General features: G+C 36.4%; 3 protein-coding genes across 3 annotated transcripts in view; 1 reads left to right on the top strand and 2 right to left on the bottom strand.

Moving 5' to 3' along the window:
* Positions 1-14,918, bottom strand: part of slc8a4a (solute carrier family 8 member 4a) — a 96,170-nt gene extending 81,252 nt beyond the window's left edge. Inside the window, exon 1 of the mRNA XM_052100369.1 lies at positions 14,813-14,918. The gene's annotated coding sequence lies outside the window, so the exon portion shown is untranslated. The remainder of the gene's footprint in view (positions 1-14,812) is intronic.
* A 4,534-nt stretch (positions 14,919-19,452) lies between these two features.
* bada (BCL2 associated agonist of cell death a) lies at positions 19,453-22,039 on the top strand. The gene is made up of 4 exons (XM_052100578.1): positions 19,453-19,853; positions 20,083-20,223; positions 20,375-20,598; positions 20,773-22,039. The coding sequence occupies exons 2-4, from the start codon at positions 20,091-20,093 to the stop codon at positions 20,875-20,877; spliced, it is 462 nt and encodes a 153-aa protein (XP_051956538.1). The 5' UTR covers positions 19,453-19,853; positions 20,083-20,090; the 3' UTR covers positions 20,878-22,039.
* Positions 22,040-22,125: 86 nt separating this feature from the next.
* Positions 22,126-23,338, bottom strand: zgc:110782 (uncharacterized protein LOC541358 homolog). The gene is given in 2 exon segments (XM_052100741.1): positions 22,126-23,069; positions 23,240-23,338. A coding segment is annotated over 1 exon segment (849 nt). The 5' UTR covers positions 23,040-23,069; positions 23,240-23,338; the 3' UTR covers positions 22,126-22,190.
* Between the last annotated feature and the right edge of the window lie 197 nt (positions 23,339-23,535).

The following is a 23,535-nucleotide window of genomic DNA, read 5'->3' as shown; positions in this document are numbered from 1 at the left end:
AGACTGGAATTAGCTTATCTGTGGTGAATTTTGGTATATAGTGATATTTTTGAAAACACACCTATATTTGAGAAGCCGGATCACATCCTCCTAGAATTTAATTTCACACCAGTATTGTTTATTATAAGCCTTGCAAATTTTCTTCATAAGCACATTTTTATTTTCTGTGTTGACATATTAAATGACTCCTTTAAATCCTTTAAATAGTCAATAACTTTAGTTATTGTAATCAGTAACACTCATTTAGGTTGCATTTGAATCTAATTTAAATTATTTTTATTTAAAAGAAAATTAAATATAATTAAATCTGATTATGCACATTTAAAAATATAATGTCACATAATCACATTACTTGTAGTCCATTACTACCAACAATGGGGGAGGGACATTCTCATTCTAAAGAGCATTTGATTGGACAACAATTTGAGTCATTAATATTTTGGTCCGTTTTCTCAGAGATGAAAACTGTACATTTGTAAATGCATATATCTGTGAAAGGTGAATTTTTTTAAAGGTATAGTTCACCCAAAAATGAAAATTCTCTCATTATATATATAAAGATTTTTAAAAGAATATCTAAGCTAAGTAGGTAAATACAATGCAAGTGAATGGGTGCCAACAATTTAAAGCTCCAAAATCCACATAAAGGCAGCATAAAGGTACTCCATATGACTCCAGTGGTGAAATCCATGTGCTCACACATGATATGATAGATATGGGTGAGAAACAGATCAAAATGTAAGTAATTTATTATTTTAAATTATTCTCCCTGCCCAGTTGTAAGTGATATAGACTTTGAATCACCAAAAACAGAAGGAAAATGTAAAAGTGAAAGTGAAGTGGATATTGCCTGAGTTGGGAGGAGAATTTTTTGTAAAAAGGATTAAAATAATGATCTGATTCTCACTCACACCTATCATATCGTGTCTGAAGAAGTTGATTTAACCATCTTCTGGAGTACTTTTATGTGCCCTTATATGGATTTTGGAGCCTCAAAATGTTGGTATCCATTCACTTGAATTGTCAATTCACAAAAAATAATTTGTGTTCTGCAGAAAAAAGAAAGTCACACACATCTGGAATGGCATCATATAAGATCATTTTTATTTTTGTGTAAACTATTCCTTTAATGTTTAAGAACACACTAGTAAATAGATTATCTCAAAGATAATAGACATGGACTAAAAGCCACAAAACTGACATTTTGGTTTCATGGGGTCTTTAATTTCTGAAATATGGCAGAACATACATCTTCATTGGACAAAGTGAAGGAAGGTGTGTCAGAGAAATTGTTTCTTAATGCAAAACTGTGAAGCATACTGGCTAAGGTAGTTTTTAGGAACTGTGAGGAAACCAATTGAAGTTGCCCAGTCTTGTGTGAAAAATCTCCCATCATTGTAGCACCACTTAGACTAAGAGGGGAAAAGGGAAGGGACAAAAACTGACAGTATGTTCCACATCCTTATTTAAAATTCAGGCAGTGGAATAGACAGGGGAGCACAAGTGCCCTGTATTCCATCTGGCAACCTCAAGTATGCCACCATGGGGATAGAGAGGAGGAAAGAGTGAAAATGAAGTGATAGAAAACAATATCACAGTGCTACTTTTGGTATGTCTAAAGGAATGTGATCTTAAACCAAAATCTAATTTCATTGGCACTCATTAATCTGTAGGTGGGAATAAATGACACACAGTTCTACAACTCCCATGTTCCCCCAACCCAACCCAATCTAACATCACTGATCTGCAGCTAGTGCTTTTGACTGATGGGTCTCATATGAGATACTGACCTATCATTCAAACAGACCCCCTGTCAGCCTGTTTCAAACAGTTATTAGCAGTTCAACAAAGCTTTGGGGCCAAATCACTTTACACAAACAACATCCTCTCAAACTCTAAAACATACTCTATGCAAGTACATGAATCCAGACGATTCTAGCTATGCAAGCTCTATTTTGTGTGCTGTTGTGTTCCAAAATGTGTCAGACTGAAATTCATGACACAAAGCAAGTACCATTCTCAACATTGCCACAAGGGGCACTACCATCAACATTATTGTTAAAGGGATATTTCACCCAAAAAAAAATTATTCTCTCATCATTTACTCTCCCTCATTCCATCCCAGATGTGTATTAATTTCTTTCTTCTGCAGAAAACAAAGGTTTTAAGAAGAATATCTCAGCTATGTTGGTTCTCACAATGCAAGTGAATGGTGATTAGACCTTTGTAGCTCCAAAAATCACATACAGAATACACAAGTAATCCATATGACTTAGGGCTGGGTGATAAAACGGTATCGGTATTTATCGACGGTATACCTTTATCGATAACAATATAAAAAATGTTTGATATAACACTTGATAGTTTCACTTAAATTAATTAAAATGTAAATAGACATGAAGTTTGGTTGCAAGAACAACCCTCAAGCCCTGGATCAGCCTCCCATCATATGGCTTGATAAAGGAGCGTGCTACGAGTGACAAGCAAACACCCAATAACAAGTTGCATTGCTGTGGGGGTTCGGTTGCACTATCGCCATGTGACATCAGAACACACAAAAAATTGCGAAAATGAGTGCCGTGCCTGCCGGTGATGAGGAGATTATTAATAAAAAAGGACATGTCAGCTCGCCAGTGTGGCAGTTTTTTGGTTTCTTTACGTCTGACCAACATCAGAACACCGTTGTGTGTAAGGTTTGCAAAAAAAACATCCCGGCCAAGTATGTAAAACACAAGCAACTAACTTTAACTCACAAGCAGTCTCAAGCAAGGTACTCAGCAACAATACCTTATGAGAAATCCTCCAAACGATATTTATAACATTTTATTTATTAAGTTTAAGAATTTCTTTAACACATTTAATCTTCATCTAAAATATAAGAAAGTTTATAAGAATTTTTTTTTATTTTATTTTGTTTTTGACTGTTAAAACTAAAATAGTTTTTTGTTTGTTTTAATAGAGTGGGTAAATTAAAAATACAGTGGTTAAATTCAAACCTTTTTACTACTGGTCTTTGTTTAAAAAAGGTTATTAAAATGTATTGATACCAAATGATATGAAACATTACACCGTGATATTTTTTTAGCTGTATCGTCCAGCCCTAATATGACTCCAGTGTTTAAATCCATATCTTCTGAAGCAATATGATAGGTGTGGGTGAGAAACAGAAAAAAGAGAAAAAAAATTGTTACTCTAAATCTCCACTTTCACTTTTACTTTCAGATGTTAAAGTAAAACTAAACAGGCACCACATGTGAAATGAAAGTGAAGATTTAGATTTAAAAAAGGATTTATATTTTAATCTGTTTATAACCCACATCATATTGCTTCCGAATATTTGGATTTAACAACTGGAGTCTTATGGATTAATTTAGTTTCCTATTTGGTCTGACTGAGGTCAACTTTCACTTGCATTGTATGGACCAACAGAGCTGAGATATTCCTCTAAAAATCTTCTTTTGTGTTCAGCAGAAGAAAGTCATACACATCTGCGATGGCATGAGGGTAAATGATGAGAGAATAAATTTTTTATGTGTGAACTATCCCTTTAAATGTCTGTGTCTATATGTGTTTTCTCTTTTTAAGCTAACTACTGTCATACAGGAGCAAAAGTTCAAAGAGTGGTCAATGAGGGGGCCTGGGTGCTCAGCGAGTATTGACGTTGTCTACCACCCCTGGAGTCGTGAGTTCGTATCCTGGGTGTGCTGAGTGACTCCAGCCAGGTCTCCTAAGCAACCAAACTGACCCGTTTGCAAGGTAGGATATAGTCACATGGGGTAACCTCCTCGTGGTCATGATTAGTGATTCTCGCTCTCAATGTGGCGCATGGTAAGTTGTGCGTGGATCGCGGAGAATAGCATGAGCCTCCACATGCTGAGAGTCTACGCAGTGTCATGCACAGTGAGCCACATGATAAGATGCGCAGACTGACGGTCTCAGAATCGGAGGCAACTGAGACCTGTCCTCTGCCACCCGGATTGTGGTGAGCAACTGCGCCACCATGAGGACCTAGTAAGTAGTGGGAATTGGGCATGCCAAATTGGGAAGAAAAGGGGATAAACATTTTTTTGTGTGGTGCTATCGCAAGGAGCCACAAATGTTCATGATCATTCACTTTCTCTGTTCTTCTGCAGTGGAATGAGCTTCCAAACATTACCAGATGGGCTGAAACCATCTCAACATTCAAGAAACACTTGAGAACACACCTCATCCGCAAGCACTTAACTAGTCCACACTAATGGCACTTGCTATTTAATTATTTATTAATGATTAAAAAAAAAAAAAAAATTTCCTTATCTGTCTCTTGTTTCTGCGCTAGCTTCTAACCTACTCTGATTACTCTTGGAACTTAGCAGTGCAATGCTGCACATATTGTTGACTTTGTAAGACAAATTGCTTATATTTTGCATTTGCAGGTCGCTTTGGATAAAAGTGTATGTTAGACGATAAAACTTATGCAAGCAAGTTAAATATAATATATTTAATCAGTATCAATACTCAAAATATTTATAGCAACTTACCTGTATAATAACACAGCCAGTTTAATGGCACAGATTTCTGAACATAATTCTATCACCCCCTTAAGTACTGAGGTTTGTTACAATAATAGGAATGTAAGAATGCATGTTATCCATGTTCAGCCGGACCATGCATTGGTCATGCTCATGTATTTGTGTTAAGTATGTTACTGGCCTTATATGCCACACAAAAAAATAAAGCCAAACAAAACCTAAAACAATCACAAATAACCCTAAACAAAGATGAAAAAAATAACTATTCAGTCACTGTTTAGACACTTGTTTTTATATTTATTAGCTGTTTGCACACTTGGGCCTAAACCACTGTAAAGACCTTCTTCCCCAGAGCACCAAGAGAGTTATTTATTGAATAATGTCCAAGTTGCTATTTTCCATATTTTCCATTTTAATGGGAATATTTTCTGTGAAGAATGACATTGCATATTTTTTGTTTTGGGGTTGTTGGTTTTGGGGGGGGGGGGGCGATCGAGGTGAGTAAATAATGATAGAAATGTTATTTTGGGGTGAACAATTCCTTTAATGTTGATTCAGCACCATGGACAGTGACAATAGCACACGATCTGCTTCCTCAGCCATTGTTACACATCATATTGTATAATACGCTGTGTAATATGCTTGTTGCATTGTATATTATACAACAGACCTGCAAACTAAACTATTCTCACCTACTGGACTCATAAATCTCGCCCACACAAAAACATGGCAAAGCACTGGATTACTTATGGTCCTACTATATAATGACATTTTGGCCTGGTGTAAATCTGACCCACTTGTAAAGTAAGTGGGACAGGTAATTTTACCAAGCTCCAAAAAGCTTAATAATATGAATAAAAACATCCTGGAGGAGCACAAGTCATGTATTTGATTGTGTAAAAAAAATCCAACTGTGTATTGGCTTCTGAGAGACAGTCTTTGATGGATGGTACACAATAACATTTCCACAAATGCAGCAGGGCTTTCTGAGATATTTGTTTTGGGTATCTCGCAATCTCCCAATGAGTTAAACTGTAATTAATGCTTTTATAAAATTACCCAGCTTTGCCATTCATTATGACATTCACGAACACATACTGTAAGTCAAACAAAGAGCAGAAAGGAGGTTTGTTTAAAATATGCATTTAAACATTACAGACAGAATAAGGGAAAAACGAAGGAAGTAAAGAGGGGAAAATAAGAAAGTTATTGAGAGAGTAAAAATAGAGAATAAGCTTCATGAAGAAACTACAAAATGCTGACAATTAGTTGAAACCCAGAGGAGTCATCATCAGGGTGTCTGTAGAGAGACAACACCCTACAACTACATTTTCTGCGTCACAAAAGCTGCAAGCAAAACAACATGCAGATATTAAATCTAAATTAAATTTCCTGGATGAGGGTTGGCAACATGAAATCAAAGAGGTAGATCAAAGGCAGACTTCTCCTGCTGCATTAGCCTAGACACTTACAAACAGCACTTAATAATACTGACTATGTCCTCAATGGTTTGCATAAGGCTGATGCAGGCTGGGCTGATCATAGCATGGCCATAACCAAGTCACCTCCAATAATTAGACATGACCATATTGTCCCCCAAGTTATTGAGATTCTTGTTCCTGTTCTGTTGCATTCCATTATGCATCAGTGTTTAATTGTCATTAAGTTGTTACTGGGATTACATATTGGTTAAAACCTTTTAAATTTTTAGTGTAGTAAGTAGTCTAAAATCGCTCATCAATGTTGTTTGAGATGACCAATCAGATCAAAGAGTGCAGAACTCATGCTTCTTTTAAGTGAAGCAGGAATCATGCAGAGCAGTGCGAGTCATGATGCGTCACATCCATAGTTGCGCTACTTGCATGACAGGAAGAGGATATTATGTTGTGTACGTCTACATTTGTGCAAAGAGAGCGACCTTAACAGATATTAAATAAGTTAGCTGCCAAGCTTGGTATTACATGTTACACAAATAAGTACATTTAAACAATAAAAAATGATACTGTGAGACATCAGAAGTTATTCCAGTCTCTACAATAATGATTGAAAGGAAAACAAGTAAATAGAAACCTTATTTTCATTCAGGAAGATTTTCCAGTTGTGTTCTCAGGACAGGAGGCAAAAATGACTGGTTTTAAAATGGCAAACCAGCAATGAGTTATTTTGATCCTGCAGCTTGAGTTGGTTATGATGAATTTGTACAATGACCCAGCCATTATTCCAGAAGAGTTTGATTAACACTACCCAACACTGTAAAAATAACCAATAAACATGACCCGGCAGACTCAATTGGCATTCTGAGTTAAAACAATTACCCAGCAAAATTTAGAGTGTATAATGCATATTGTACAATGCAAAGGCTTATTCCTGAATATCTTGCATTCAGCACCTTTATTATATTAAGGACAGAGACTGAAAGTCTCTCTCGTATCACTCTGCCACTACATAATACATTCTACTCACATAATAAACTTTCATTCATTTCATGGCCATTTATTTCTTTGGAAAGTGGCTGTGCAAAAGGCAGGATAAAGTATAATAAGTTGCTCATAATTGCTAAATAAATCCCTTCAGGGGAACAAGCCCTTACGCTTTGTAGCGAGGTCCTGATCATTATGTTTGGGTTTAATTTTGCAATAATGACTGGCTGAATGCACATTATGGCTTACTTTTTAATTACTAATAGACCAACATTATTTTAACCTACAACGTGAGCCGAACGAACCTCATGTAAATCACAGTGATAGATTTAACAACACTTAATGTGAAATTTCTATCGACCACATTTTGTTAAGGATTGGGTAGACCCAGTAATTCCTCTGTAAAACTAACGAGAATTTTGATTTCACCTTTTCAACATTTTGCCAAACTTGAAACAGGCGAGAATGTTCTTTTGGAGGGCTGCGGTTTCCTCCTTGATATTCTCTCATGGCACTTCTTTGTGTCTCTGTGTTTTGGTAGATGCGTGAAAAGCAAGAGATGCAGCTCGTTCATTCTTTAGTAAAAGACAAATGATTGATACTGAATGATCTGGGTAGAAACATGAGTGTATTTCTTCATTCTACAGTGTTTTTTGTCACTTTCTTTTTTTAGAGCAATTCTATGCATTTATGTATGCTGTTCAGTGTATTTATAAATGTTGATCAGTTATCTCCCTTACCACTGTTTTTTTTTTTTTTTAAGCATTTTTTATACTTTATACAGACTCATTAGTATAGACTCTTTTTCTAAGGTCTTCGGAAATCTGTTTTGACCACTGTAAGCAACCTATTTTGAGACACTCTTGAACTGTACATTGAGGAAGCAACAACATTTGCATTTGTTGTATGGGGGAAAGGCTAAGGAGTAGGCAAGTATTCTGAAGAATTTTTAAACCATATTTATATTTCATTGTAAAGACATCTGTAATGTCTCATACTTCTCATAAATTGTTGTAACTACAATTATAATACTTCCCTTTTCATAGTTAAACCTTAGAGCCAGTGCTGGGTAGATTACTTCTAAAGTGTAATCTGGTTACAAATTACATGTTTAAAATTGTTGTCAGTAATGTAATTTCTTGCATTTATTTGAAAGGTAATCTAATATGACAGCTTTTTGGATTACTTCTGACCTCATTCTTATTTATTTGAAGTCACATGCAACGGAGTTGGATAAGCTTGTACTATTTTGACGTAATGTTGCTTAAATGCATTATAGAAAAATTCCTTAATGGATCAAAATATGAGAATTGGTTAGATTTTTGTGTGTGTCTGTTTTACTCGCTATTTGTGTGTTTCTGTTAAATAAAAAGGCACTTCAAATTTTAGATCAGATCAGACTATATTTTATACAGATTATATTTGTGAATCAATGTCACAAAAACTCAAAAGATGTCACATTCATGTACTTTTTTAAAGCCATTTACAAAAGCTATTGACCCCTGTGATGTATTGATGTATATTAGTGCACTATGTTTAAAAGAAATCCTTTCCATTCTTCCTCTGTCTCTCACCATGTCATTTTTAAACATGTATTACAGCTGATACCTACTGTCTCCCTTAGGATGAATCATTTCTATTGTTCTCCTCATTTGTAAGTCACTTTGGATAAAATCATCTGCTAAATGAATAAATGTAAATATAAAAGCAATTCACAAAACTAAAAATAACTTGACTGCACTAATGCAATGGGTTCAGCATTTAAGTGTGGATTACCGCTCCATCTTCGGTGTAATCAGGTCTGTGTGTGCAATACTCCTCTTGATTTATGAATTATTTTCTTCCACTTAAATCACACCCTGTTGGACAAAATGTTTCAAAATGTACATTGTGAATGTGTGTTCCTTTGTATTTTGTAAATTTTATTATACTTTAATTTTGCAAGCTTGACTTGTAATGTATAGATTCAAGTTTATGTTATAACTGTTTATAAGAAGACATTGCTTTTGTAACTTTACTTAAAGACAACTTATTATGGTATCACGTCATAAAGCCTTATAACTATTGACAATATGTTGCTTTTGCATGACAGCTCTTATAAGATATCTAATATAGTATATTACATTACAAATTCCGTGGATAAAATTGGATGTTGATTGTGTTATAAAGCATCATATTCTTTAAAGTAGGTTAAGTAGTATTATAATGTGTTATAACTGTATTTTAAATTATTATAACCTATTATAATGTGTTAATATATTATTATAACGTGTAAACGTTATATCATATTATAAGTTGTATTATTAGACATTAAGAATGCATTATAAATGTACACAGTAAATTATGCCTTTGTAATGCATTATGAATATGGGCTTAAAAGAAAGTGTTATCGATTTGATTTTCAAGCAACATGTAAATCCTATAAATACCATTATATTATAGTAGATGTATTGCTGTGACTCAGGTGGTAGAGCGGGTTTTCCACTTATCGCAGGGTTGGTGGTTCAATTCCTGGCCCACACGACTCCACATGCCGAAGTGCAAGACACTGAAATCCAAGTTGCCCCCAAATGGCAGGCTATCACCTTGCATGGCAGCTCTGCCATCATTGGTGTGTGAATGTGTGTGTGAACAGGTGAATGAGATGCAGTGTAAAGCACTTTGAATACTGCTAAGGTTAAAAAGGCACTATATAAGTACAAGAAAAAACTGATATAGTTTTTCAACATCTGCTGATTGGTCATATAGCACGCACAGTTCATGTGACTGGTTATAGAACTGAACTGAAATCGTCTACATCCTTGGACTCCTGCTTCAGCCTAGCAACTTCCATTAAGATATAAGGGAATGCTAATGGATAGCTTTCTCCAGGTATTACAGACCTCCTTAGTGCTAACAGCTGAAGGATTGAGGAAATTGCTACTGATAAAAAATATCTCATATTGACGCTGCAAATCACATACTGTATTTATATTATCTATAACTGTGCTTGACAGAGCTTGATTACCTCAACTGTGCAGAGCCTTGACAAGGGCAAGATATTTTAAAATGGTTCACTTGGCTGCATTTTAAAACGCTAACCATTTGTAAGTGCAGGCGAGCTGTGGACTGCAATATAGGGGTGAAATATTAAGGCTCTAGACTGGGCCCCTGGCTCTGTGTTAATAATGGTGGTTGAGCTGAAAGTGGAGGCGAGCAAAATGCCATTTGGAGGCTTCAAATTCTCGCTGAGGAGGATGATACTAAAGCTATCACACACAGATAGATAGCTAGACATAAACACAGATACTGGCAAAATAACCTCCCAAGACTTGTAAATGCACAATCAGATTTAGAGCTGAACTTTAATCTTACAAAAAAAAGATTTAAACATCCAGTTTTCATACACGTCAAGGTACACAAATGCACACACAAACAGACTTAACATAATTCACAGATACTGTGCTGCACACAGGGCTCTGGACAGAACTTGCAGATGTAGGCTTAAAAATCCAGTGGAAATTCGTGTTAATTCTGCACAATGAGCTTATAAATCTTGGCCAACATAATATGCATCTTCTGAAGCTTTTAAAGCAAGAGGCGGTACAAATATTCTGACACGGCAAGTAATGAAAGGAACAGCATTGGAAACAAACCGTTTTCCACTTTGAATTCCGCCTTTAGCAAGAGTGATTATTTTCAGTTCGACAGAAACATTAAGATCAGCTCAAGCTGTGATTAATGGTTCCAAGCATTAGCGGAAAGGAAGTAACGGCAAAACCAAGGGCTCTGACAACAGGAGATCCCATAAAGGTTTACAACTAGAGAGCATGAGTTCTTTTTAGACCAGCCAATGAATCGTGGGCACAAAATCAAGACAAGCTTGTTATATGTGGCAATAAGATTGCATAATGCCTGCACCACATACAGTACATTGCTCATGACATACCATGATGTAAAGTACTAGCTTCAATGAATATCTCTAATCAGTGACTGAATATTCCCTTTCATTCAAGGCACTTACAGTGACTAAGAATACATACCTGCATGTGGCCAACTTGGTAAAAAAAATTCATTAAACAAAAATATCACTATTTCATGTCACATGGACATCAGGACTGTCTCTTAAATTCAAGCTGCAGAAACATAATTTGCCTGCAACCTGTGTGTTGCAGTATAATTATAAAACAAAGGAAATGCAAGGGTATAATTGATTTGCCTGGTGAGGATATATATAATTTTGTATGTAATTTGAGCAATATGCCGATTTATCGTTAGCAAATGCATCTTGCCCTGTTTGTCAAAATGGTAATCTATTACATGGGTTCTCAACTAGTGAGCTGCGACCCCTTTCTTTCCTGATTGGGTTGTGGATAGGAGGGAAAAACAATGCTAACTGCAAATAATAAAATGCTACTAAAATTATAATTGTGCATTTAGGATAGTAAAATAAATGGGCTCATCAGCTTTTTTTAAAGAAAGATATATTTTGTTGTTGACAATGACACAACATTATTTTGGCACAAATGCATTTGTCACATGGTAGAAGCTAGCCAAATTAGGTATATTCCAACATGGACATGGACAAAAAAAAAGGCAAGTGCAAATAATGGTATATGTTATTTACACCCTAATGCAAATAGTGGCAGACATTATTTGCACTCCAACCCCGGTGCAACTTAGGTTGAAGTGATTAAAACTCATTTTTTAACCACTCCACAGATTTCATATTAGTTGTTTAGGACTTTGTGCATGACACAAGTAATTTTTCCAACAATTATTTAAAGACAGATTGTTTTACTTTTATTTGACTATATCACAATTCCAGTGTGTCAGAATTTTACTTATACTAATTAACTGTGACTTTAAGCAGAAAATAATGTCAAGCCTTTAGGCAATTAGCCAATTAACTTCTGATAGGCTAATTGGAGTCAATTGGAGGTGTTCCTATGGATGTATTTTAAGGCCTACCTTCAAACTCAGTGCCTCTTTGCTTGACACCATGGGAAAATAAAATGGGAAAAGGTAGACAAGTATCTATATCCACAGTAAAACGAGTCCTATATTGACATAACCTGAAAGGCTGCTTGGCAAGAAAGAAGTCACTGCTCCAAAACCTCCATAAAAAAGACAGACTACAGATTGCAAGTGCACATGGGGACAACGATATACATTTTTGGAGAAATATCCTCTGGTCTGATGAAACAAATAGTGAACTGTTTGGCCATAATGACCATCGTTATGTTTGGAGGAAAAGGGTGAGGCTTGCAAGCCAAAGAACACCATCCCAACCATGAAGCAATGGGGGTAGCAGCATCATGTTGTAGGGGTGCTTTGATGCAAGAGGAACTGGGGCACTTCACAAAATAGATGGCATCATGAGGAAGGAAAATTATATGGATATATTGAAGCAACATCTAAAGACATCAGCCAGGAAGTTAAAGCTTGGTCGCAAATTGTCTTCCAAATTGACAATAACCCCAAGCATACCTCAAAAAATTTAGAAAATATAGCGTAAGGGCAACAAAATCAAGGTATTGGAGTGGCCATCACAAAGCACTGACCTCAATCTGATATCTGTGAATATCTGTGGGCAGAACTGAAAAAGCATGTGTGAGCAAGGAGGCCTACAAACCAGACTCTGTTACACCAGTTCTGTCTGGAGGAATGGGCCAAAAGTCCAGCAACTTATTGTGAGAAGCTTGTGGAAGGCTACTAAAAACATTTGACCCAAGTTAAACAATTTACATTTATTCATTTAGCAGATGCTTTTTACCAAAGCGAAATTTAAAGGCAATGCTACCAAATACTAACAAAGTGTATGTAAACTTCTAACCCATTTGGAATGTGATGAAAGAAATAAAAGCTGAAAGAAATAATTCTCTCTGCTACTATTCTGACATTTAAATTTTTTTAAATAAAGTAGTTATCCAAACTGACTTAATGACAGAGAAATTTGTTACGTTTAAATGTCAGGAATTGTGAACTGTAAATACTAACGTACAGTAAATGGGCATCACTGCAGTGTATTTATTGTGTACATTAATCTTACCTTAGAAAAAATAACCTTGGTCTTACTACATTAACCAGTTTCACCATGAAATTTTGTTTACAGAAACCACATAATTAACCATGGTTTTATTACCACCATATTACTGTAGCAACGCCATTGTTAATTGCATTAAAAATATGTTTTCTGCCAGAAAATATGGTTACTACATACAATAATACTATAGTATGATGCTACCTACACAAAAATTATGCAGAGCCGTGGGAACGAGTGTGATAGACAGCCCCCTCCTCCAGATCAAACTCTTCTATGCACGCCCCAACATTTACATCAGTTTTTATCTATTATGTTAAGCACTATTAAAAGAAATATTAAAAGTGGAAACAGGAAATCAGATGGGAAAAAGAGTGGGACAAAATTGGATTCGAAACATGGTCGCTAGGACAACACAATAGACGTTCACACCATCTTTACACTGCAGGCCACTGCAACGACATCTAATGTCCAGTCTGTCGTGTATTTCTGTGGTTTCACCAGACTATTGACGTGCAAATAGCTGCACTGTGTGGCAGATGCTATTTTCACCGGGGTGTGAATAGTCACTCCAAAAAAGAAAATACAATTCATGTAAATTCAATGTTAAATAGGTTCACTTGCAGTGAGGATAAATGTGTTTTGTGCTGACTACAACTTGAAGAAACATTTAGAAAACAAAATTTTACATTTTTGTTAAATTCCTATTTCCAACTTTCAGTTTATGTCATGCTAATAATTTAGCATATTGTTGCATCAATAGAGTTCGTGGTATTAATAAAGTGTAATAATTGATGCTAAGGACATTTTTGTTTACTTCTGAACAATTAACAATTTTATCTTTGTGCTAGTTCGCCACTTGATGCCCAAAGTACATGATACAGTATTTGCTAACTTAATAACCACTTGGAGTGAAGAAAAAAACATTTGTTTTTTGTTTTTGTTTTGGTGCATGTTAAGTTGAAAAATTAGCAAAAATAGCACATTTATCTGTGGGGCATCTTATGCATTACATAAACACTGCGAGTGACAAATAAAATACCTGCACCAAGTCCAAAAATATATTTTCATGCCTCATTTTAATATAGACCTAAGGCTCCTCAAAGCCAAAGCATTTGAAAGGTGAGGTAATATAGCCATATCAAATATATCTACAGCATGTTTATTTGAAACAGGTGGGCTGCCTCTATACAGAGAGAATGAGAGCGTTTCCATGAGAACTGTGCCTGCGAAGTGGCCACAGTCAGTATGAAAACTACTGGCTCTTACTACTTGTTATTTAGGGCCAGTTCAAAACATACATCAAGTGCACTGAGCATTTGCTTCAAGTAGTCATTGATCTTTTGAATGAAAATGATTAAACAACATCAAACTACAGCTTTCTAGTATAAGAGTGAAGTCAGTCTTTACCTGCTCAGAGAGACAGATGTATGCTTGTGGTTAACAGCTGCTCATCTCTTTGGGTAGCTCTGCTATAGGCTGTGATATGTTTGACAAGCAACTTAGCCCATCGAAAGATAATGTATATTCTTAAATAAAGGAATGTGTATTAGCTGATTATTTCATTAAAGAAATATAAATGTTACTAGTATTGAACACATTTTTGCATATTTGAACGTGGGAGGCAGAGGCTGCAGACAGTAGTATAAGACTACAGCTATACTGTCGTTTAATTGGTATTTCTAAATATTTCATTCTGACACCAAGTAACCTGAAAACATGGAGGCTGCAGCCAATATAGTCATTTGTTGATTTCAAGTCGATTTGTCGCATTAAACCTATACGGACTGGTTAGAAATAATAAATAATAGTGCGTTCGTTGTGTTGTGATGTGATGTGGTGAGCTTCGTTGTACTTACAAAGACTGTGTCGGGATTCCGGTGGTCACTGGTTCGGGAATTGCTCTTCTGTAGTTTGATGTACGCGTCGGAATTCACAGTGAATCAGCTCGGTGCGCGCGGCTCCTCTGTCCATAGAGCAGGGGTGATGCGCGCGAGCTTTAGAGCGGTGCTTCTCTTTTCATTTGACTGTTCAAACAATAATAATAAAAGGAACTAAGATAAAAAAAAAAAATAAAAAATAAAAAATAAAAAAAATGCACGATCAGTCAAGCTGTAGACTCGAGGTCAGATTGATTTAAGAAAGTATCTCGCTGAGAGAAATTGTTATAGCTCCAGACGACACACCAAAACGACTTACGTTCAATATTTTCACACACACCAAATGATTATCTTGCTCCAGTAGTAGAAGCGACTTCAAAACTAGAGCTAAAATCTTTGATGTTTAATCAAAAAGAATGTCAAAAGAATGTGACTGAAGACAGCTCTTCAAGATGTTTTGCAACACCAACTGCAGCTCGTGCACACAATTCCAAACACTGTAAACAGAAATCTAAAAATGCCTAATCCTACCAATTGCATTTCGAAAATAAAGACACTTGGGGGGGAAAAAACAGGGAGCGAAGTCTATTTTAGACGCAGTTTCTTTGAAGGAATAAAATAAAAAAGAAAACGTATTAGGAGAATAGTCAGCGCCACACATGGACGTGATGAGCCAGACGGAGTGAATAAGAAGATGCTAACTATTCGCTCGCATCAGCATCAACACACACACACACACACACACACACACACACACACACACACACACACACAAGATATGAGGTTGGGGGAGCAGGGCGGAGTAATGTGGGAAAGCTAATTGCCTGTAAATGCACACTTTCTTTCTCATATCTGCTTTTCGACGAACTGCGTTGTGCTGAAAGCCGAGACAGGGTGCAAAAGTGACAATTTTCAGCAACGTGGACCGCAGAAGAGGGGAGGGGACATTTTCCAGAACAGCGCGTGGCTTCCATGAGTCTTCTTGCCAGGCAGAGCGAGCCAGGACCGTATGATAATTCATCAAATTTGCTCTGATGTCGAACAGACATATTAGAAATGCAAACTATGTTGGCAGACTCTTAAAACACGTGTTCATAGCAAGTACTGTTTCGACTTTGTACAATCTAATCACTTTGTGACATCATATTAATGACACAATAAACAATAACTACTGATCTAAGGGTAGCCTGCAGTTTTATTTAATCTCTTTTACACTGTAAAATATGAAATTACATTTTATACAGCTTGCCCTTGGGGATACGAAATGTGAATTCATTTTCATCTACATTAAAACACATGTTAGACTAACATAATTCCCACAAATGTTGTCCCAACTAGCCTAACAGAGTTGTCTGAACAAACAGTTTCATATTGATGAACAATGTCTGTACAATGTTGCTCAAAGAGTGCATTGCAACATGAATAAATGGTTGTTGTTATAGGCTTATTTATTTTTTTGCTGTTTGCTGACTTTGGTTATTGTTTTTTTTGTTGCCACTCTTAGTCAGTTGTTGTGTGGTGATGTTAAGAGCTCATCTTTTAACTTAATGAGGTATGTTGATTGTCACTGCTATTGAGGTTTGTTTGGGAAGAGTTGAGGTCTATTGCATGTCTATGTCTAACAGTTGTACAGCAATTTTGCAAGACCTTTCTTCAGAGGATGCGGATATCTTCATGCAAACGTAAGTTAAAAGCATATGTAAGATTATTGACTAAATAAAAGCTCTTGTATTGCGAATTGATAGCTGAACAAAAAATTAGAAGTTATCACAACACAATAATAAAAGCAACGTTTCTGAGGGCAATTAATCAGACTGTTGTTGAGAGAACTCAAAAATCGTAATGCATCGTAATGCATCATGTTCTGTTCAACATATATACAGGCTAAATATTTCTTTTTACACTATGTGTTCATAACGCAGTACATATAAATAGAAAGGAAGAGCAGTACATTGTCCAGTAGCTACATTTACTGTTTCATTTCACCAGGTCTTCCTATCACCAAAAGACATTTTTCACAGCAGCACCATCTTTGATTTTTGATGGGAATGACAAAGAGGCTGTGAGGGATGGACGTACAGTATTTCCAATGGGCTGTACTGCAGTTCAAATAGTTTTTGGATCGTTCCACAAACAAAACATTGAAAAAATATATTTTCAAGAAAACTCAGTGGACAAAAAACACGAGTTGTGAAAATTAGATGTGAATGAGGAGCGTTTTACATCTTTATAACCTTTGTGCCATTGAAGATATGGTAAGCCGATGGCTCACAGCCTCACTGTCATACCATTACAAATCAAAGTTGCATGGTTTCCCTGTGAATAAGGTATTTTTCCGCACAACTCCACTGGTACGTTAGGAATCATATAAAACTATTTGACTGGTTATCTGAAGGCAAAGTCCCAGATACTGATGGTGGAAATTTACAACAACAACAAATTCTCTAAATGTGCCATAAACAGACGTTCTAGATGGAGGACCCTTCTATGTTGTTGTAATGATGATACAATCCCTTATAAACCACAAAAAAAGAAAAAAAAAAGACGTTGAATTAATGAATTTTACACTTATATAGTGCTTATCTGACAGTACACTCAAAGCCCTTTACAATGAAAACAGGGGATTCTCCTCAACCACCACAAGTGGGCAGCATCGACCTGAATGATGTGACGGCAACCATAGTGCGCCAGTATGCTCACCACACACCAACTATTAGTGGAGAGGAGAGATAGAGCCAATTCATGCATAGGGAGTATTAGTAGGACATGACTGATAAGGGCTGATAAGGGAAATTATCTTTATTTATATTGATCAATTCAATACTGTGTTGCATCCCGAAATTCAATGCAAGTGTAAAATTGATAGCATTCCACTACTTTGCAACAACCATTAAAAGCAGCCTGATCATCACAGCTTGTTTTTTTTTCAAGTAATAGTTCACCCAATTCTCTGATAATTTACTTACCCTCATGTCATCCCAGTATTTCTTTCTTCTGCTGAGCACAAATATGTTTTGAAGAATATTTCAGCTCTGTAGGTCCTCACAATGCAAGTGAATGGGTGCCAACATTTTGAAGATCTAAAAGCACATTTAGGCAGCATAATAATAATCCGTTATTATTATGACTCTAGTGGTTAAATCCATATCTTCAGATGTTATTATAGGTGTGAGTGACAAACAGATCAATATTTAAGTCCCTTTTTTACTATAAATTCTCCTCCTTGCCCAGTAAGTCCTGATATGCAAGAAGAATGCAAATCAACAAAAACAAAAATAGAAAGTAAAAGTGGAGATTGATAGTAAAAAAAGAACTTAAACATTCATCTGTTTCTCACCCATATCAGAAGCCTATCATATCGCTTCTGAAGATATGGTTGTAACCACTGGAGTCTTGTGGGATACGTTTATGTTCCCTTATGTGCATTTTGGTGCTTCGAAACTTCAGTCACCTTTCACTTTCATCGTGAGGACATATAGAGCAGAAATATTCTTCTAAAAATTGTTGTTTGTGTTCAGCAGAAGAAAGAAAGTCATACACATCTGAGATGTCAGCAGGGCAAATCATGATAGTTTTTATTTGTTTAAATCTGGGATGGCATGAGGGTGAGTAAATGATGAGAGAATGTTATAAATCTAAACAGAAGAAAAGAATAACATTAAAGTTATTTTAAATATACCCATCTCTCTTCTTTTTAACAGTGCAGCCTATGTGAAAGCATTCTAAGCTCTACTAATTATTAAACTAACATAATTGAATAAAACTATAATTTAATTATTTAAATAATAAAATATACTTAAGTCCTATTAAAAGTATTACATGATGATAAATTAATTGAATGCTAGATTGTACAAAAAAAATTATAATAATTTGTTTCATTCAATAGTGTAAGCATAGGTCTGGAAATTGTTTATTTGATCTCAAACTGAATATCAAAACTATTCGACATAAACCCTGAAATATATGGAACAAATGGAACATTATATGAAGGTACTATTAACTTATTTTAACCTATATATTTCTATGTGCTGCAGATATGAGTCATAATCAAATAATTATCCACTCCTTTGACTAATACTAGTAGAGATTTCTTGCCATCTACTGTTCATACTGAGAAATTGCGCATTGTGACGACAATTCTTGAATACACTATTGCCCCAATATTATATAAGCATTACAGTATGCGCTGGAAAAAGACACTAATCAAGTACAAGGTCAATAGATACGACAAAAACGCATCGTAATCATTTTATAATCATAATTTGATCAAAACAGACACTCCCTGTGTTATTGTGCACCACCTAAATGACACTACTATGAATTCCACTCTATGCAAAAGAAGTTCAACAGAATGTTTCCTTCGTAAATTCTCTGAAATAGACGAATTCTCCGTCGTCTTCTACCGACAGTTTCTTCCAACGCGTCCGCGAGACTGTGGCCCAGATGAAGTAAACAAGTCACGCGACAGTAAAGGCTCGCGAAACCGTACCGCAACAGTGACGTAACATCAGAGAGCGCTCAAAACACCATAGCAGTGGGCTGTGATTGGATATTCTGAGAAGCCGAATGCCGCCTAATTGGCTGAGAAGTGAACCACTACTGCAAACGGCCATGGACAACAACAAAATGCGAGCCGAAATGAGATCATACACACTGTGGTGATAACAACGACCGGACTGAAATTAGGCACATTAGTGCTAGCGGCGAAAGGACAATCACTCCGATTAAATGTCACGGAAAACGGGATATATTTTTCAATATTTTGGGGTGACTACGTTTTCGGATCAGTGTGTCCCAAACATAGAAATATGAAACTTATATGAACTATCACTTACAGCTATTGTTGTTATTTGGGTGTGTCACATGTCATGAGGCAATCAATATTTGTTGAGAACTGGAGAAGCTACTCTTAATTTTACAGGAGAAAAGACGGAATGAACATTTAGTACCATTATTAGCTGAGGTCAGGAGAGAGGAGCACATTTAAATCCATTGTCCAGGAATTCGTCCAGATCCACAGGTATGTATATGTGAATACTAGTGGATGATCGTTAAGTAAAATATATAAAAATAAATATCTTATATTGAAACCTCTGTTAATCATTTAGAAATCATAATATATATATAATACAATTATATATATTTATAATGCAAAAAAAGTAGTAGACCGTTCATTTAATCAACATGATTTAAAATTGTGCAGATTGAAATTCCAATATTAATAGCTTTAAACTGAATTTGTTTACCAGCTCTCACAATGGATAACACATTGCATTGCCAACAAGATGATTTCTGCTCCTTGGATGACAAAAATGAATCAAATCTGGAGGAGGCAATCAAGAACCCTGCACAACATCAGGAGCAAACCTTGGGAAGCAGTTCTCCTCAAGGTTAGAACTTCCGTCACATTCCCTTTTTCTCTTTTATCAATGTAAATAGATATAGTGTTAAGAAATGAGTTATATAGATTGACCTACATTTAATTTTTAACGAAGGACATTTGTCTTACCATGTCCTTACGTATACCTTGCACTTTTACAGGGCGTGTGCGGCTCTATTCTGAGTCTCAGGTGTATATGGTCAGCCGCTGGCAGGACACAGAGCCCCAGGACGGAGCATCACCAGAGGAGAATGGAGGAGCTGGAGATGGAGCCCCATTTAGAGGTCGTTCCCAATCTGCTCCTGCTGCACTATGGAAAGCAAAGAAGTACGGACGACAACTAAGGAGAATGAGTGATGAATTTGACACATGGCTCGACAAAGGGGTGAGCGAGCATTCAGTACACTTTAAAGACCGCTAGCTGTGAACAGATTTACTTTCTATGTAGATGACATGTGTGAGGGAATTGGCTAGTGGCATGTGACCTTTAAATATATACATCCTGCTTTTATGGTAGCATGGCTTTATTTACATAAGATGTTGTTTTATTTGCTTCTAGGAAGTAAAGAGAGTGAACAGCAGTGGGAGAGGAGCTTACAAACAGACGTACCGAGGATGGTTCTCATTCCTTTGGAGTCCCAAAGAAGAGGAGGGAAGAGAATGACAAAATCTTCTTCCATTCTTTAACAACTTTACATACCAGAATGGCAGTTAAAAGAGAGAGCTGCTTTCAAAGTAAAGTAGACGAAGGCTGGTCTGATCACCATCATGGCCTTTTTGTAATCAATGTGCTCAAGCAAAAAAGCGCAGAACTACATTCTACCCATTTATTTTCTCTCTAGACAAAGTTTCTCTACAAAGCTAGAAACATTTTCAATCTGAGATCACAGAAAAGTGCTGTATCGTATTATACCACTGCAATAACATATTTTTAATTAATAAAATGGTCAGTGTTCAATTTGACAATCTCAAAATGGACAATCGATGAATTATACAATTCATTGGACAATCTTTCGCTACTGATTATAAATGAAAACTATTTCAATCTATTTATTAATATGCATTATTTAAAATTAATACTTGGCAAAGAAATGTGTTCTATGATGTATTTTACAGATTTATAGTATATAGATGTGATATATAGATGTGAATTAGTCAAGCATTTTTGTCTGACTAAAGGCAGGAGCATTAGCTTGCAAAATGTACAAATAATTCAAGGATTGTGACATCGGATAGTTGTGATGAAGTACAGGTTTGTTATGGTAACAATAATACGGGTAAAGTTATTTCAGTTAATTTATTAATATATGCTAAAGTATATCTCAGGTTTGTTTGTTTTCTAATGCCAAACTATTGTGGTGACTAACAAATAAGAGTGAATGAAATCCATCTGACATCTCTTTTATACTGGTTATACTTAGATGTCACCACAAAGAACTTGATATTTAATTGGTACTTTTACAGCTTTGTAATTCATCACTGCCTTTCATGTACATATTTCTTGATTGTATAGTTGTCTGTAGTCTGTTGCATTTCTATTCTTTTAAATTCCAACTGCAGGACATGTACAGCCTCACTGGATGCCATTGTATGTAAAACAACAATAATTGTTTTGCCAAACCTGCGGGAAAGCAAATAAGTGCAGATGGACAGGTGTTGTTTTCATACTATCAGCCTGACACTTGACGAGTTTTTGTTCTTTTCTTAAGCACCTTGTACATATTCATACTTCTTAACATAGATTGCGTAATTGATGAACTGATTACTTTTTAAAATGATCAACTTTTTAATATTTTTTCTATGATTTGTGGTCCAATAAAAAATTTTCTGGCTAAAGGTCATGTTTTATTATATAACTATCATATTAATAATGAAGCTGTTTACAACCTTCTAATAATGTGATAATCTTTATTCAAATGTTGCATTTTTTCATTTGACATACATCATAGATTTGGCCCTATAGCATGTCGTGTCATCTTAAGCTATATTACAAAACCTTGTTCCACAATTCAGGGCATCCAATCTCATGATATTGCTTTCACTCAGCTCAAAGTCAAACACCTGACCATTCTCATTTATTCTGCATGGCTGCGAGGAACGAGGCAGAACTGAGATGCCTTGCTGCACAGCCCACCTTAGCAGAACCTGGGCAGGGGTCCGACCACAGCTCCTTGCTATAGCCATTACCTCTGGCTCCCTCAAGAGAGCTCCTTTTCCCAGAGAGGAGTAGGCCTGGAAGTGAATGCCTGTCTCCATACACACATCCCTCAGTTCCCTCTGAATCAGCTTTGGGTGACACTCCATTTGAAGGACTGCTGGGGGCACATGGCATGTCATGAGCAGCTCCCTAATGTGCTCTGCAGTGAAGTTGGAGACTCCTATGGCCTTGAATTTCCTGCTGGCATAGAATTCCTCTAGGGCTGTCCAACTCTGTGCCCGATACTCTGAATGACGAGAATCCCCTGGATCAAGACCCTCTACCCCCGGCCAGTGCACCAGATAGAGGTCAATATATTCACAGCCTAGCTGCTAGAGACTGCTCAGGCAACCCTCTTTTGCTCTGGGCCCATGGTCTGAAGGGGCAAGCTTGCTGATGATAAACACATCTTTACGGCTAAGTCCGTACTTGGGTAACAGCTCTCTAAGGACTACCCCTAGATGAGCCTCATTTCCATAGACTGCTCCAGTGTCAAATGCACGGTATCCAGCTTTAAGGGCTGTATTGACAGACTGGTTCAGTTGGTCCTGTAACTTGTATGTGCCCAGACCCAAGAGTGGCATCTGTGCTCCTGACGTCAGCCTTACTGACGTTAACGGGCAAGGCATCGTTTTTAAAGTATTAAACACACTTCAGCCCTTAAAACAAAAAAAATCTGTGAGAATATTTATTTATTTTTAATTTTGCAGTCTGGTTATTCCGTCAAGACGTTGTTGTAAATTAGAACTTGCCAAGGTTGTTGGCAAAATACACAGTTTGCCGTTTTATCGGCAATTTATTGTCAAATAAATTATTACAGAATACTTACGCAAGCAAAGAAGCTGACTGAGAGTGAGACAATGCGCAGCATGCAAATACTTGGAGCGCGCCGCGGCATCTGTTAGTTAATTCATACACAACTTCCTACATCCGCGGTTACTCCTTCCTGGGGTCTTATGCAATTGCAGTGCTACTTTCGTGCAGCAGAGGGCGCATTATTTGACCCCAAGGTGATTTGAAAGGTCAGTGCACTTTTCTCAGTGTTGGGGAGTACAAGCGATAAGTGACATACTTGATATACACTTGCAGTATGCAGTTCAATAAGGCACACAAATCCTTAAAGAA

This window comes from Xyrauchen texanus, chromosome 31 (genome assembly GCF_025860055.1).
Source record: "Xyrauchen texanus isolate HMW12.3.18 chromosome 31, RBS_HiC_50CHRs, whole genome shotgun sequence".
NCBI classification, from domain to species: domain Eukaryota; kingdom Metazoa; phylum Chordata; class Actinopteri; order Cypriniformes; family Catostomidae; genus Xyrauchen; species Xyrauchen texanus.
Note: the sequence above shows the minus strand (reverse complement) of the source record. Positions and strands in the feature narration are given on the sequence as shown.